The sequence below is a fragment of the Coprinopsis cinerea genome (assembly GCF_000182895.1).
Source record: "Coprinopsis cinerea okayama7#130 chromosome 7 map unlocalized cont3.7, whole genome shotgun sequence".
In the NCBI taxonomy this organism is placed as follows: Eukaryota; Fungi; Basidiomycota; class Agaricomycetes; order Agaricales; family Psathyrellaceae; genus Coprinopsis; species Coprinopsis cinerea.
This window is the reverse complement of record NW_003307538.1, coordinates 409645-424402: the sequence shown is the minus strand read 5'-3', so window position 1 is coordinate 424402 and position 14758 is coordinate 409645. Positions and strand designations below refer to the sequence as shown.

General features: G+C 50.9%; 7 protein-coding genes and 1 non-coding gene across 8 annotated transcripts; 4 read left to right on the top strand and 4 right to left on the bottom strand.

The window, feature by feature from the left end:
• Nucleotides 1-482: 482 nt before the first annotated feature.
• Nucleotides 483-556, bottom strand: CC1G_20134. Its single transcript has one exon. It is a non-coding gene; the product is annotated as a tRNA-Ile (tRNA).
• Nucleotides 557-711: 155 nt separating this feature from the next.
• Nucleotides 712-2232, bottom strand: CC1G_10428 (hypothetical protein; the record flags this gene model as incomplete). Its single annotated transcript, XM_001840590.1, has 3 exons — nt 712-1269; nt 1316-1987; nt 2038-2232. The coding sequence occupies 3 exons, from the start codon at nt 2230-2232 to the stop codon at nt 712-714; spliced, it is 1425 nt and encodes a 474-aa protein (XP_001840642.1).
• A 759-nt stretch (nt 2233-2991) lies between these two features.
• CC1G_14769 (hypothetical protein) lies at nt 2992-3816 on the top strand (the record flags this gene model as incomplete). The annotated part of the gene is made up of 3 exons (XM_002910745.1): nt 2992-3055; nt 3377-3406; nt 3698-3816. 3 exons carry the CDS (start codon nt 2992-2994, stop codon nt 3814-3816), a joined length of 213 nt encoding a protein of 70 aa, XP_002910791.1.
• Nucleotides 3817-4114: 298 nt separating this feature from the next.
• On the top strand, nt 4115-5657 carry CC1G_10429 (hypothetical protein; the record flags this gene model as incomplete). The annotated part of the gene is made up of 3 exons (XM_001840591.1): nt 4115-4311; nt 4375-5404; nt 5463-5657. 3 exons carry the CDS (start codon nt 4115-4117, stop codon nt 5655-5657), a joined length of 1422 nt encoding a protein of 473 aa, XP_001840643.1.
• Nucleotides 5658-7894: 2237 nt separating this feature from the next.
• CC1G_10430 (mitochondrial carrier protein RIM2) lies at nt 7895-9114 on the bottom strand (the record flags this gene model as incomplete). Its single annotated transcript, XM_001840592.2, has 4 exons — nt 7895-8107; nt 8158-8695; nt 8755-8918; nt 8971-9114. The coding sequence occupies 4 exons, from the start codon at nt 9112-9114 to the stop codon at nt 7895-7897; spliced, it is 1059 nt and encodes a 352-aa protein (XP_001840644.2).
• A 264-nt stretch (nt 9115-9378) lies between these two features.
• Nucleotides 9379-10238, top strand: CC1G_10431 (RNA methyltransferase; the record flags this gene model as incomplete). The annotated part of the gene is made up of 2 exons (XM_001840593.1): nt 9379-10028; nt 10088-10238. 2 exons carry the CDS (start codon nt 9379-9381, stop codon nt 10236-10238), a joined length of 801 nt encoding a protein of 266 aa, XP_001840645.1.
• A 170-nt stretch (nt 10239-10408) lies between these two features.
• On the bottom strand, nt 10409-11637 carry CC1G_10432 (hypothetical protein; the record flags this gene model as incomplete). Its single annotated transcript, XM_001840594.2, has 3 exons — nt 10409-10788; nt 10849-10979; nt 11045-11637. 3 exons carry the CDS (start codon nt 11635-11637, stop codon nt 10409-10411), a joined length of 1104 nt encoding a protein of 367 aa, XP_001840646.2.
• A 392-nt stretch (nt 11638-12029) lies between these two features.
• CC1G_10433 (hypothetical protein) lies at nt 12030-14432 on the top strand (the record flags this gene model as incomplete). Its single annotated transcript, XM_001840595.1, has 6 exons — nt 12030-12103; nt 12153-12393; nt 12456-12528; nt 12589-12960; nt 13013-13758; nt 13827-14432. The coding sequence occupies 6 exons, from the start codon at nt 12030-12032 to the stop codon at nt 14430-14432; spliced, it is 2112 nt and encodes a 703-aa protein (XP_001840647.1).
• Between the last annotated feature and the right edge of the window lie 326 nt (nt 14433-14758).

The window sequence follows — 14758 nt, the reverse complement described above, 5'->3', positions numbered from 1 at the left end:
TCTAGACGCCGTGAAAGGATGTTTCACGACAGTTCTCTCCAAGTTACAAGATCTCGCAAATAGCAAACAAGTCTAGCAGGGGGATATAGGCGGGATTTCAAGGACGATGGAGCGGAGTAATTTGAGCGGAATTCGAGAGTGAGTCGCAATAGGTTCTTCGAATGGGCGCCTGATATCGGGCGAGGCTTTAAAGACTCTGATGGCGATCCTGGTCCGAGGTTGTTGTTCTAGTTAGTAGTTATATTGAACCTAGTGACTGAGGCCAAAGTAGGACCTGGGTATGTATGTGCCACGGCGACTGTGGCATCCCAAAGCGACATTTGATGATGCCCATAGCAGTGGCACCACAAATCCTGTCCCTCCTGACGGAAATGTAAAAAAGTGAATACATAACTGAACATAGGATTGCGACTCAGAAAACCCTCGGTATCCCGATGCCCTAATCCGCAACAGGAAGAGTAAAAAGATTGCTTTGGACAAAATGGCCAACGTGGGGATCGAACCCAAGACCTTCGCGTTATTAGCACGACGCTCTAACCAACTGAGCTAGTCGGCCCGACACCTCTGCTTTCGGCGCCTATTTCCCGATCACTAGTACTGTCGTCCTCCGTTCAACAGGCTTGGGTTTCAACGAGGTTTCAAGGGCGTCCCGTCACTCTCCAGGAGGCTTAGATGAACTTTTTCAATTGCAGATCCACCTACAGTCTACTCCTAGGCATTCTCCGTTTGGTATCTAGTAACTAGTTTATCGTACTCTTCTCGGAGACGCTCTGCCCTACGAGTCGTGAAACTCGAGTTCAAGACAAGGTCTCCGTCGTTGAGCCACCCATTGATAAGTAAGACGTTGAGAGGGACAAATTGTACAGGCGCCATCCTGTAATGAGCGATTGTCTTCCCGCCCCCAGCGCCCGTCCAGTCGATGTGCGCAATACGAGCCACCGAAGCGTTTGTCGTCAGGAAGGTCTCGTCCGTGGAATCACTGTTGTTTACGACAGCACCCAGCGGTTGTTTCCTCTGCGCTTCTGCATGAAGAGCTTGCTGCGCGATAGCGTCCTCGATCCGCGACCCTTCCATGCGAGCCACAGTCAACTTGTGTGCAAGTTGGTACACAGGCATGGTCGCTATTTGATGAACCGTTAAGGGGGGATAGGCGACTTGCACGATACAGTTGTGCGGGTAAAGCGAGAGCTCCTTGCTCCATTCCGACCGAACGTTTGCTGCGTTCGAGAAACTGATGGTCTTCTTTGGGTTCTCCCCTTTATAAACAGCCTAGCAGAATTGTTAGGCCGATTCAATATGCGATAAGTCAACACACCTTCATAGCCCACGCGACAAGTATGTCACCTGCAGCTAAGCGAACATCAGTCAGCCCTGCAGCTTCTGCCTCTATGCGCGTCTCCTTGGCCAGTCGCGTGTGCACGGCATGAGGAACGATAATATGGTTCCTTACAGACCCATATATCCATTGCTGAATTAGGTCGCCAAGTATCCATGCGAGTAGTCCCAGGATGCCCACAACCCTCGCGCTTCCTGACGAAGTCTTTGACTGTGAGGATATGCTCCTGTTGCCAGATATCTCCTTCTCCAGCAACTCTTGATACGGGTTGGCGCTCAGGCCAGGCGTTGGCGAGGGTGGCACATCCCAATCCTTCCCCGCCAATTCGGCTTCCACCGCGTGTAGCAGCATCGACGATCCAACGGCGTCGAAGAGGGCATGTGAGTACAACACCCCTATACAAGAGTGCTTCTGCCCATCCTCTTCAAAATATGTGATGTGCCAATGCGTGAACGGAGCGCTTTCGTAGCTCTTGAGACCGCCCAGCTTATATCGTTCATTTGACATGAACAGGTCAATTGGCGGAATCTCGGTGAAGGGGGCGAGCGGGAGCTTCACGTAGTGTGATAAAGGGAGGTGCGACGTGCGTGAAGTGAGACTATAAGTCTCATACCCTGGTGGAAGGTTTCCGAAAGGAACTCTGAAATGCGGCTAACAAGGAAGTTGAGTCAAGGTTCACGAGAAAGCTATTGCGCGCCCACCTTCTTCTCGACAAACTCTATCCGCCCGGCCAACAACGGCCACTTGGCTACAACCCAATCCAACGCCCCGCGCAGTATCTTCTCGTTGATGTGACCTTCAACAATCCACGTCTTGATCATATCCACCCCGCTCAGACCAATGTCAGAGGAGGTCAGTGGGTACAAGGCGAAGTCGGGTTCTTGGTTGCCGCTCATGGCTCTGAAGGACGCCTGGACTCCCTATCAAGTTTTGCTATCTCTTATACCTAAAAGCTCCATTGTCGCAGGTCCAACTCTCGTTCGATACCGCCATGGTAGGACCCATCAATGACCGTGATTACGCCGAGGGCTACTGTGTTGACACACCACTGGCAATCAACGCGGAGTCGCGACTTTGGGCGCTACTTTTTTTGATGCGGTGGGCATTAGCGTCCGGAGGCCACCCTAGATCTCCACCGATTCAGTGCTATATTTATCACAGGGATTGTACAACATTGCAATCGCTGTCACTAACCTTTTTGAGCGAAGCAACGCTCAGACATCCATTGTACCTACCGAGGTTCAAAATCAATTGAGAGTATTTCTTGGCCTTTGTAATGGTTGTATTGAGTGAGGAGAGGACACCAGACATGGCTATGATCTAAAATTAGGACTCGTCCCGAGAATTTGCCTGTGACAATACGGAATTACGAAGTATATGCTTCCTAACTCCTATAAGTAGGTACTGGGCCGAGTCCTGCAAGCTTTATCTTAGATCCATTCGTCATAAATTAACGCGCGTCGCAGTGTTCGAGATCAAATGGGCCTAAGTAATAGTGCTGTAGGCAGTTCAGCGCAACAAGCTTCAGTGTCTATCTGGTTTGTTATCCGCGGGAACATAGGGGTTACGTGCATGCGGCGACTGAAACGGACCCCTTTCATGATTGAAATACTCGGAGAAGATGGGACGTGCAAGTTAGGGAATCTCTAAAAGTAATGTTGGATCGGTCCACCTCAAACAACGGATGTCAGTGCAAGCACGGGCCAACTGCTATCTCCAGTCCGGAGTGAGAAGCTCACTTGACAGTCTTCACATCATTGAGTCAGGTACGCGGAACGACTTCTTTGCAGGTCCATCCTGCATGGCTAGAGGGATTACCACTAGAAACTAGCGGCCAAAAAAAGACTGCACCTGCGCAACTTCGTTTCTCAGTGGGTACCGGCGCCAACCACGATCCAATTGCCAAGGCATTGATGCGATCACCAATGGGCGCTTACTGCAATTGCTCACAGTTCGACCACCGTTGCGAAAGGATCTTTACTAGACGGTTGAGTAGTCGGCGTTATCTACGATACAACTGTGAGTCTAACGTTTGCATAGAAGATAAAATAGATCTTGCCTACCGCGGCGGTAGGTATTACAGCAAGGGTTTGAATCGTATTCATCGGACTTTAAGTAAATGCGGTGGACGGTGAATTTTCTCTCCTGCTGCCATCTGACATAAGTCAAACATAAAGGCCGTCAAACGTGCTCAAGAATAGCAGGTCTATTGAAGAGTATTACCCCGAGTATCTTTGACAAGGACGCGGTCGTGTCTTATCGTTTCCGATGATTAAACTGCCAAAATTCAGCGATGCGCCTTTTGACGCAGTGACGTTTCACTGTCGGTATGAGGATAGTTCTCACCGCTATGCTCTATAGGCATTGCTCCACAGTTGTGTGGCAACCAATGCGGGCTAGCAGTGAATGGGACGCGACGACTATGTGTAAACAACACCGCATCATTGAGGACTGCGCTGGTGCACCCGCATGCAACTTAGGTATTGGATGGGGTGGGCTTTACGAGAAATGTACTCCGGAGAAAGGAAAACATGTACAATTTCAACCGTATTGATCGTATGGCAGATAACGACCGTTCCAGTCCATTCTCCATCATGACTAGGCAGTAGGAGACAGGCACATAGCCCAAAGAGTCAATCCATGGTACATCAAAAAGGATTAGCCCTCCGTCTGCAACGGCACACGGATAATTGTAAGGGTTAAAAAGCAGAAGAATTTACTGAGATAAAACGCCGCCTACCATCCTCCCAGTCTCAGAGCTGTTCTACACACCCCAAAATGTCAGTCTGGGACACAGAGTCTTTCATTCTTTCCCTCCTTGCCATTCTTTCTGTCATCGCGCTCTACTCCCACCGCCGAAACAATGGTTTTCAGTCTGGGCAAATCCCCACCGTTTCAACATGGTTCCCTCTCCTCGGTCTAGACAATGGCTGGCGTCTCTACAACAATCCCACCCTTTTTATGGAACAGATGAGGTGAGTTACACGAGTAGTACCATCCTCTTTGAACTCTCGATAACAAATCTCTCTTTTGAGCAGGCAACGCTATGGTCCTTTGTACCGCTTCAGAGTACTCGGAACGAGTGCAATCGTTATTCATCATCCATACAGCTTAAGCCAGCTGGAACGCCAAACCAAAGAACTATCCCCACATCTTCCCTTCGAGGGTGCAGCCCAGGCCGGGTCTGGCAAAGCCAACGTCCATCGAATCGTCGAAATCTTAATGAACGAACTCGTACCCATCACAGGTCGAGAATTCTCTCGTCAACGGATGAAAGACAGCGGCCTCAAATCTCGCTTCCACGAGGAGCTCGAGAAAGAGTTTGACCAATTCTCGAACCCGAGCGGAACGACCGTCCTCCTTTCCGAATTCCTTCGCCAGACCCTCTACCGAGCTACCGGCATTGTTATATTCGGACCAGAATTCCCGGCAGAGTCCTATGACGACATCAAAGCAACCGTTCCCGACATCTCGTTCCTGGCTTCTCGACTTTCCCACCTCCCTTGGTCCAAAACCGGTCGAGCACGCGACCGACTCCTCAACTTCGTTATTGAATACATCCGACCATGGTGGGAAGCCGACGGCCACTCCACCAAGGAACTCAGCGGCGTGATGGTCGAAGGACTCGTCACGATGAAAGAGGCTGGACTCTCGCTCCCCGATGCAGCCGCTGTGCTCCTGCCGCTATTGTGGGGGATCCACAGCAACATCTGGTTCCATCTTTACTGGATGTTGGCGCAGATTATTCTTGACGAAGATCTACTGATCAGAGCCCAGAACGAGGCTAGGAGTGGGAAGGATATCACAGAGATGCGGTTGATCGAGTCGGTTATGTGGGAGGCGTTACGCTGGCCTTATAGCATGCAACAGCTCCGTCGCGCCAGCGAAGACCTAGACGTCAGCTTCAAGGGAACACGCTACTTCATTCCCAAAGACACTTGGATCATCTCCAAACTCATCAACCACGACTCAAGCATCTACGAAGATCCATTCGAGTTCAAGGCAGACCGCTTCCTCGTAAACCCGTCCTTGCCCAAGCCGAAAACCTTTGGAGACGGTGCCCATCTTGTGAGTCAATACTCACTTACCTTCTTTGACAGAATCTGACTCTGACTATCGCCCTTAGTGTAAAGGAAAACAGTTCGCTTTGCACCAAATGCCCGATTTCGTTGTCACCGTCCTGCGAAGGTTCGACGTCGAATTGGTTCAAAGGAGTGGGAAGGATCGAAAGGTTCCGCAGAGCGAGAGCAATTCTTTCCTCCCTGATATCAGCAAGTTCGAGGAATTCACCATTAAGATTACGCCTCGTGCGTCCAACTAGGAGTTGGGTCGAATCAGTGGCGTCGGAAGATCATCCTTATAGATCCGACTTGTTTAATTACTTATAGTCATGTATTACAGCTGTACCTATATGCAATATACTCCCTGGTGGGCAAGATGTCTATCCACACAACTAATCACTTTGACGCTTATTTTCCTGCTCTAAGTTCATGAAGCACCTTAACTATGAGCAAAAAGAAGTTCCTTAGTCTGGAAATCCGCGATCGGCAACTGCATCTCGGGATTCGAGTCAATACATGTCTGAGGTGGGCGCTGAAACGGTGCACGCGGAGGCGTGCTACTCTGAGTACTTGACTCGAATACTGCCATGCGATTCCAGACTTTACACGTTTCTGCCACATCCTAAACCAAAGGCGCTCGTCACCCTTATCTACGGAGGTATCAAGAGGGGCAATTCCGCTCGGGTTTACTGAACCTCCTCTTTTCAAATGGTCTGCTGTAATGATCTTGATGAGGAAACCCAATGTCTAAAAATAGCATTGATGGCACCATCTCCCCCATCAATCATTGCACTTTTCTCCAGCTTTTAGGGAGAGTGACACTATAGCTAGCGTCGTGGTCGCCGGGGTGTAACCTTCTCAATTCTCGGCAACTTCGAAAGCCGCGGAACCCTGACCTGATCTCCCTTTCCTAACTTAAGAGATGCACACCTGGCAAAAGGGCCAAGTTGGCCTATCAAGTCGCACAGACCTCAAAGGGTACCGGTCAGATAGCTTGAATTTACTCTGGGTAAGGAATTCATCCCCTAAAACTGAAATTGAAATGCTGGCGATGAGCCCTACCTGTTCGCGTTACAGAGTTTACTCGTCTCTACCGCCCAAGTCACGCCTTCAAGTCTTCATCGGGCTTGCCAGATCCACTGCACATGATGAGAGGAGTCAGAAAGGAAAGGCCGAGCCGTTGTTTGTTGTGGGCGTCGCTCTCCAGATACGCCGCACTCCAAGGGTTTGAATTCACTACTTACCTGCAGTAGTTCCATCAACGCCGAAAGGCATTGGTGCGTCATTTCCATACCGATTTTGGTGATCTCCTTTCCGACCTACCGCCAGCCGCTGTGGGACCCACAGGATCACTTTGACCAAGCAGACAGTTCCAGGGTGAGTAGAGTGACCAGCCACCCTTAGCTCCACTCTGCAAGTTGGTCGTCCCGCAACACTACAGCCTTCTAACAGACTTACATACTTATCCCCTGAACCGAAGGAATCTTCCGAGTAGCGGTCCCGAAGTTCGTGTTCCTGTGTCGTCATTTGCAACAGCTCTTGATCCAGGAGATGCAGGACAGGCCGAGGAAATGCATAATGAAAAAGGTGGAGCATGCACGAGCCTGCTCTGCCCGAGCTGTTAGGTGCCGAGGAACGCGATGTTATGTACAGCACGTAGCATCCGTTGTCCGCAGATAGAATTGCCAGTTCTAGCAAGTCCGAGAATGACCTAGCAACAGAGCAGAGGGCCAGGCTGTAGCGAGTCTTATGGAAATCACAGTGGTCACTTCTAGTAAAGCGCAAAGAGGAGTTTCACAAATCGACAGGGCATGTGGTGGAGGAAGGCAAAGAGAAAATTCCAGCAGTCTGACTCGGAACGCTGAACGCATTCTGGAACATTATGTAAATCTCCGATTGTAATCTTTGATTGCTGACGGCACTGCGCCAAGAGGGCCGCTGAACCCCGCCTGGTGGTGAAGGCGCTACAGTAATTTCCTTCCATCTGAGAGGAGTGTAGTTTACGTCGAGCATTTATTACGTCTAGATATTAACTAAAAGACATCACGATCTAGCACACGTACACATTCGTGGGCCATATAAAGAGCAATAAAATCAACTGTGGTGGTGAGCTGCTGCAGAGGACTTGTAGTGCAAGGGAAGAGCACGAGGAAGAGCACTGGAGATAGTCAGAACCTATGTACATTAATTGGTATTAGCAAGGGGATTGCGTTGAGTTGTGATGTCGTATGCAGATGATTAGATAGTTCCTAGGTGTACAGATGCAGATGGGTGCGATGCGTTTTAGCCGGTGAATGGACGACGGTGGGACGGGGTCGCCTGAAGGCTGAAGGTGGTGGGAGTGTTAAAGAGACCAGCCAGGTGGTCGGAATAACAGCTGATCGCCAAGGGTTGTGCGGAGGGTGTAGGTATTCCCAGATCAGTGAAAGGAGGGGATTTCCTGGTGCGGTGGGACCCCCTTGTGGGCTCGGTGGGGAGAAAGAAGGGAAACCGAGGTTTATGACGATGATGAGCTCCATCTCAAGGCGGCCTCATAGATGGCATACATGACGGCTGCGTTGGGAATGACTCGCATCATGTGGGCGCTGAGACCCCCGTAAAGAGAACGAGCACCCTCCTCCGCGATGACCACCCGCAGCGTTTGGTACAGGCCAGTGTATTTTGGAGGTCCATTCTTTGGTGGTGGTTGTCGTAGCCGTGTTCGGATAACCTGAACGAGGGTTAAGCCAGGAGCCGTGGTAGGATAGACGCCGAACGCACCTCGTGAGGGTAAGTAATCAAGCTAGCGACACATTTCGCAGCGCCAGCGCTCCCAATCATTCCAACCCACTCCAGAACGCCGCCCTTTCCTTCCGTCGCAGCCGTCAATCGCTTCAGCCTCTCGTATAGCACCCATTGGATTGTTCCTTCCGTCACACCAAGAAGACTCGCACTGAGACCCTTGTAGAACCCCCGAATGCCCTCCTCCCTCATGATCTGCTTTATGCACACCCAGCTCGCACTCGCACCCGACATGGTCGATTTTGGTCCTGATCCTTTGGCGTAGCCCTGTACCAGCTGCAGTCGTGTCTTGACGACCCAAATGGGATTCGTTGCGGTTCCAGTTGCGACACCAGCAATCGCTGCTGCTGTCAGGTGGACCAGACTGTTCTCCTGGCCATTGTTGAAGGTATTCGCGATGATTTGCTTGCCGTTCCCATATGTATAGAAGTTGATGGAACGAGCAGGTACGACGCCGACGAGGGTAGGACCAAGGCCCTTGAACAGGGCCCTCGGGGATTCATGCACGTATACGTCACTAATAGCGGAAAGGTTTCAATATACAAAGCTAGTCTGGTAAGAACAACGACTACTGACCGAATGATATGGACAGTCTCTACAAAGTTGTACAGCAGACCTCTTTGTCGCGGTATTGCTCCTGCCTGAAGCACTGCGCTTCCCGACACTCCATTCCGCACCACGCTCACTGCTGCGCCGTGCGGCGTCGACGACGCAGCTGGTTGTTTCTGGAACAAGTCGGACTGCAGACGCGTCTTCACAACGTCAAAAGGCGATGTCACGATTGCGCCGCACATGCCTCCAAGCCTGTAAAAAGCGCCCCAGACTCGATGTCAATACCAGCTGGCAGATGAAATCAGGAACCAATACGCGCCCTCCGGCTACGAAATGCGTCCATGGCTTTGCGGGGACGACTTTTGAAGACGATGCGGTCGACATTGAGGTGTTCTCGGCGTCGTCCTCGACGTCCATCAAGGGTTTTGAAGCTGGCGATACGCGTCGGTTGACGGTGACGAAGGGGGTCGGGATGGAGTTCGGAGGCAGAACCAGAACAGGGGAAAAGTTTTGGGTAGACGTCACATGATTGATGGCATCGTTCTCCGGGCCGCTTATGCGCTGTCACGACAGTCAAGCGCCCAGAACAAGGTTGTCTTCGTTCCACTCGCGTCTCTTAGTTTTGCTGTGCCTTAGAGGCTGAAGCCTATGTCTTTCCGACCCACATTCTGTAGGCTAGCGAAAAAGTCGTCTAGGCAATGGCTAGCCCGGCAAACCAAAGATTCTTATGTCAAGAAACGACAAATCGACCCAGCAGCGTTCCGAGCTCGGTCGGCCTTCAAGTTGCTCGAAATCAACGACCAATGGGATAACTTTCTGTCCAAATCCGACGTCAATGCAGTTGTGGATCTCGGTGCGGCACCTGGAGGATGGAGCCAAGTTGTCGCCCAGAAGCTGGGATGGACGTCCGAGTCGACTGATTCGAGCCCCACCCATGACTCTGCCTCCACGTTCGACCCTCTGGCTATAGACGACGATATCAGCGCACCGGCACAAGGCAGGGGTACGATAATAGCTGTCGACCTTCTTAGAATGCGGCCCATCCACGGGGTCCACGACATTGTTGCTGATTTCCTGGCACCCGATACCGACAGGGTCATCCAAGAGCTCCTAAAACGAGAAGGGGTCAACGACGGAAAGGTCGACGTAATCCTCTCCGATATGGCGGCAAATGCCTCTGGGAATGTCACCAGGGATATCGAATGCAGCCTGGAAATATGCCAGGCTGTGATGGAATTCGCGGGACGACATCTACGCACGGCAGAGAAGATTGGGCGGAAACGAGGGGGCGTCGTGTTGTGAGTGGTCTTTTATCTTTCAATCACACAAGTCATTGATCATTTGCAATGTGACTTAGGATGAAACACTTTGCGCACCCCGAATTACAACAGTTCCGCGAAGAGGAACTCGTTCCCAAGTTCAATCTCGTAAAGTACATCAAACCAGATTCGAGCAGGGCGGAATCGCGCGAGGGTTTCTTTCTGTGCATGGGGTGGAAGGGAGCATGATATTTGCCCGTCATCGTCACCTTCTACGACGATCCGCTCATTTCAAACCGACCAGGTTTCTTCTCAATCCAAAACCGAAAGCGCTTGGAGACGGAGTACGTACGGTGAGACGGTGAGCACTATGATGCTTGAGACAAAGTTCTTATTGTGGCACAGGGCACACTGGACGTTCATATCACCATACACTCGGCGCTCGTAGTCAGCTCAATCCCATGTCTATGTTTTATCCGAGCCTGTTTGTGTGCGGCTTCCTCAAAGGGCGAAGGGCTGTCAAATATGGACACCTCCGCACGGAGTGTCAGCGTCCGAAGGTAAGGAAACCCCGACGCTAGTATATCTCCAAGTTCTTTCCACCGAATTGGGTCCAGATTTAAGTCACTGTCAAATTGGCCCTGTATCCGGCTGAGTTCATGAGCAAACTCGGCATAGGGCGGAAGCTCTGGAGTGTTAAGGGTGTTGATCATCAAGTCGATGCGCCGCAGGGTGTTTAGGGAGGGGGAAGGAAGTCTGCTGAGGATATTTCCGCGACAGGTCCATTCCGAGAAATCCTCTGAGATGCAACTCTGGTAAGTTCTTGGAAAATGTCGAGATTTAAGCGCTAAGCACTCACTCCTTAAATGCAAACCAAGGGTTTCCAATTGAACAGGAAAACGCAGGACGCGACACACGACATGGTCCTCATCGTGTATCCCGAAGTCCACCTTGAGGACTGAGATCTCCGATATGTCGATTGTGTGGGAACTGGGATGGAGATGAAATGCTCAGCAAAGCTAATTGATTTGTCCAGCAGTTTCAGCTCCTTTAACTTCATGTAGCACTCGCCGATTGCTGGACAAACGGAAATGTCTGGGTGTACACCAAGGACTGTAAGCTTTTGTAGGTGGCCGAATTGCTGGAGGAAGGTGTGGGGAAGGTCGCTGAGGTGGTAAAGATTCAGGGATGCGATGGGATTTTGACGGACAAACGAGAAAAGCGAGTTTCGAAGACCTGGAGAAATGGTATGCCAAGGTTTTGGGTCACCGACATGCCGAGGTCCATCTGCAAACACTAGCGTGAAGGTGTGGACTTGGTGCAGATGGCCAAAGAATTTGAAACCATCGTCGACGTTGTAATCGAGCATACTCTGTATCTCCAACTCCCAAACGTACGTCCCAATGGCGGGGTTTTGCTTCACCACGTCAGCGAATCGCTCAATAGGATGGGGAGGCAACGGAACTCGTTGCTCAGCTGGTATGTGCCATCGCGTCTCTCTTTGGACAAGTGCGACGGTGTTAAAAATCCGTTTTTGGCAGAGTTGAGCGAGCTTCTTGTTGACGAGGGTGCATTGGTGAAGGTCTTCGAGTGTACCTTGAGCCGCAAGGCACTCAATGGTGACCTCTAAAAGTTCGAGTGGGAACATTGGAGGATGGGGGGAAAGGAAAGTCATTTGCTACTCGTGGCGGCTGGTGCTATTGCTGAGTCGATACAACTGTGGGCTTCTTCTCGCTGGGCGCTGATCCGACTTCATCGACAAGCACCATACTTTGTGGACGTCTCACTGGTTCAGGAATGTTACTACCACACAATACCGTTGTCGTTGGTCCATTATGAGGTCGCTGTAGGGATGGAAAGGTTCACATTGCAGGTGGCGCTAATTCAGCAATACCCCTGATCATGACCCGAAGCGCCCATCCAAATTGTGCTCAAGCCCCTATCAAGACCTCAAAATTTCCGATCAAGAGGATCACCCCACGCCACTCCGTCGCTCCGAAGACTCTTTCGCGTTCCAACTTGCAGTGCGCGACTTTGACCATGGCATCTCAATTTCCCAGTGGGAGCCGTCCAGGTCCTCATCACGGTCCCCAATTCGAACAGTTCTTGCTACGGTATGTCAGAATTCTATCGATGGCATCTCAAATCCTTGATATTCCCCAGAAAACATGGCGGTGATCAGCTGCTGGACCAAGGGAAGATAGAGGAGGCTCGACAGTTTTTCTGGCCTGCTATTCGAGTTATGTTGGGACCTGATTTGCACGTTCCGACGTTGAAGAAACCAGAAGGTACTATGGTCTGTCCAAAGTACAAGGCTATGGAAGATGGCATCGACATGGTACAGCTGTCGGGTTGCTATACGGCTCTAATACGCTGTGCTTTGAAGGACAAGGATATTGAAACCGTATGTGGCTCTTATGTCTTTATCTTCTTGGCTTGACGAAGCAAATCCTCTGCAATTTGTAGGCTCTAATGTGGATCGAAGAAATGGAGGCGATGTGGTACAACCATTTCCTCACTTCCCCAAAACCAATGTTCGGTGCGTCATTCCGGTCCTTTCCTGTTGAATCCAGTCTTTAAAACCACGTCTTCATTCTAGAATATATGTTCTTTAACGTCGATGTCCCTGAAGTGACATATCAACGTGTTATGGCCTGGACATTGCTCTCCGACGCGTTGTTGAGCGAACTCGGCAACACATCTGCGGCCTACTGGTTTCGCTGGAAGGCCTCGACACATTTCGAAGACCTTCCTTGGACACATCAGGTTCCCTATATCAAGGACATGAACAACCTCGAAAAAATGCTCCCATTGACCGTTCTTCGCCACCCTGATGCTCGCGTGTACGCCAAGTACGGCCTCAAGAACAAGCGCCTCCAAATTGAAGGCTCATGGCGGCGGATTCGACATCGTCCTCCTCCAAACAAGAACAAGATGAAGAGGTCTGGGTTCTCTAGTTTCATCTGGAAGAGTGTGTCTCGCCACGCTCATTTATGACCGAGGTTACTCACCGAACCTTTTAGGTCATCTATACATCGCTGGAGGTCGGGAAGACGTGAATGGACCTTACTTCCGCGACTTCTGGTGTCTCGATCTCAACAACCCATCGAAGGGCTGGCGACAACTCCCCGAATACCCTCTTCCTTTTGCGATCACCAATCTATTCCTCGGGTGGTCGTTCCTTCTTGATCCTCACGCCAAACGGGCCTACCTTTTCAACGGACTAATCGACGTCGACTACTTTGACCTCACAACTGAGAAATGGGGTCGCATTTCTTGCAGCTATAACCCAACCAAAGCGGATATCGCCGCGGGCGTCAATCTTGGGTGGCCGTATCCTGGGCGTCAGACATCTGACTATACCGCGCAAATCGTGTTCCGGAACGATGTGGCAGTGAAGATCCTTGTCTTCGGCGGAACCCACGAATTCACCAATATGGGGTGCAACATTTTCATGGAGCTGGACCTATTGACCAAGAAATGGAGGAGGCTTTCGGGAACTGTCGTACCCTCGAAGGATGGCGATCACTCGTGTCCCGACCCTAGGAAGTATGGCGGAAGTTGGGTCGACCGCGACCAGCGCAAATTCTACTTGCTGTATGGCAACTTCGACCGACACCTGTTCGACTCGGAGAAGGAGCATCATCGAAGCGAAAAGGCCCACACGTGTACTGACTACTGGAGCTGGGATATTGAGAAGGAGAAGTGGAGCAGGGAGAGAATACGTGGAAACTTCCCCTGTCCTCGTACGGAATTCGGCGTAACTTATGTGAGTTCTATTGCTGTCCTCTCGTGTCAGTGGATACCTGGTCCGGCGCTTATAGTTGTTATACTTAGAACCCTCACCTCAACAAAGTATTCATCTTCGGAGGGTACAGCGCTGCGTTCATCACTTCAATACCAGAGAAAGGACGTCAATTCAACTATGCCTACTTCGCGGACACCTTCATGCTCGACATAGACGAGTCCGATCCCGAAGTCTTCGATGTCCCCCTGGTCCCGCAAAACGCCTCTCCGCCAACTGCTCGATCCATCAAACACGCGAAATGGCGACAGGTCGTCACCCCTGGCTTCCCGAACTACCGCTGCCATGGCCAGCTCCTCACCGACCTCGACACGGGAAAGATGTACATGATCGGAGGGTTCACCAACGACGACTGGATGTCTACGGAGCGACTTCAATTCAAGAGTACGTCGTTCAATGATCTCTGGCAGTTGAAGGTGAATCTTTCCGGCGGGGACTTCGAGGATGTTAATATCGAGGAGGAATGGAAGACAGCGACGGCTGGTCCGTGGAGGCGATGCTTTGCATGTGGATCGGCGGGACTGTGGAAGAAGTGTGGAGGGTCGTGTCGTGGTACAGCGTTCTTTTGCGATAACGACTGCTTGAAGGAGGGGTGGAAGATGCATCGGGCGATGCATAATTGTAAGAAAGTGAAGTAGGAGCCTGGATTGGGGTGGGCGGCCTCGGATGAACATCTTATCGATTCTATCTTGTTTCCGACTGACCATGGCCATGGGTCATTTTGACCCATTCTAACGACGATACAATATACATCACGCGTTATCTCTTAATCTTTACTCCAGAAAATAGACTAATGTGCGCCAGTTGCGAGGTCCTGAAAGGAAAAAAAAAAAAAATGCCATCGATGCCCGACTAGAATCGGATGTCTTCTTGCTACCCTGCGGTGCAACAGAAGGACCCTTTGGAGTAATGCGGGTAAACTTGCGCTTCCGTCGCCTGCTTATGGTTTCCATTTAACCTTAAA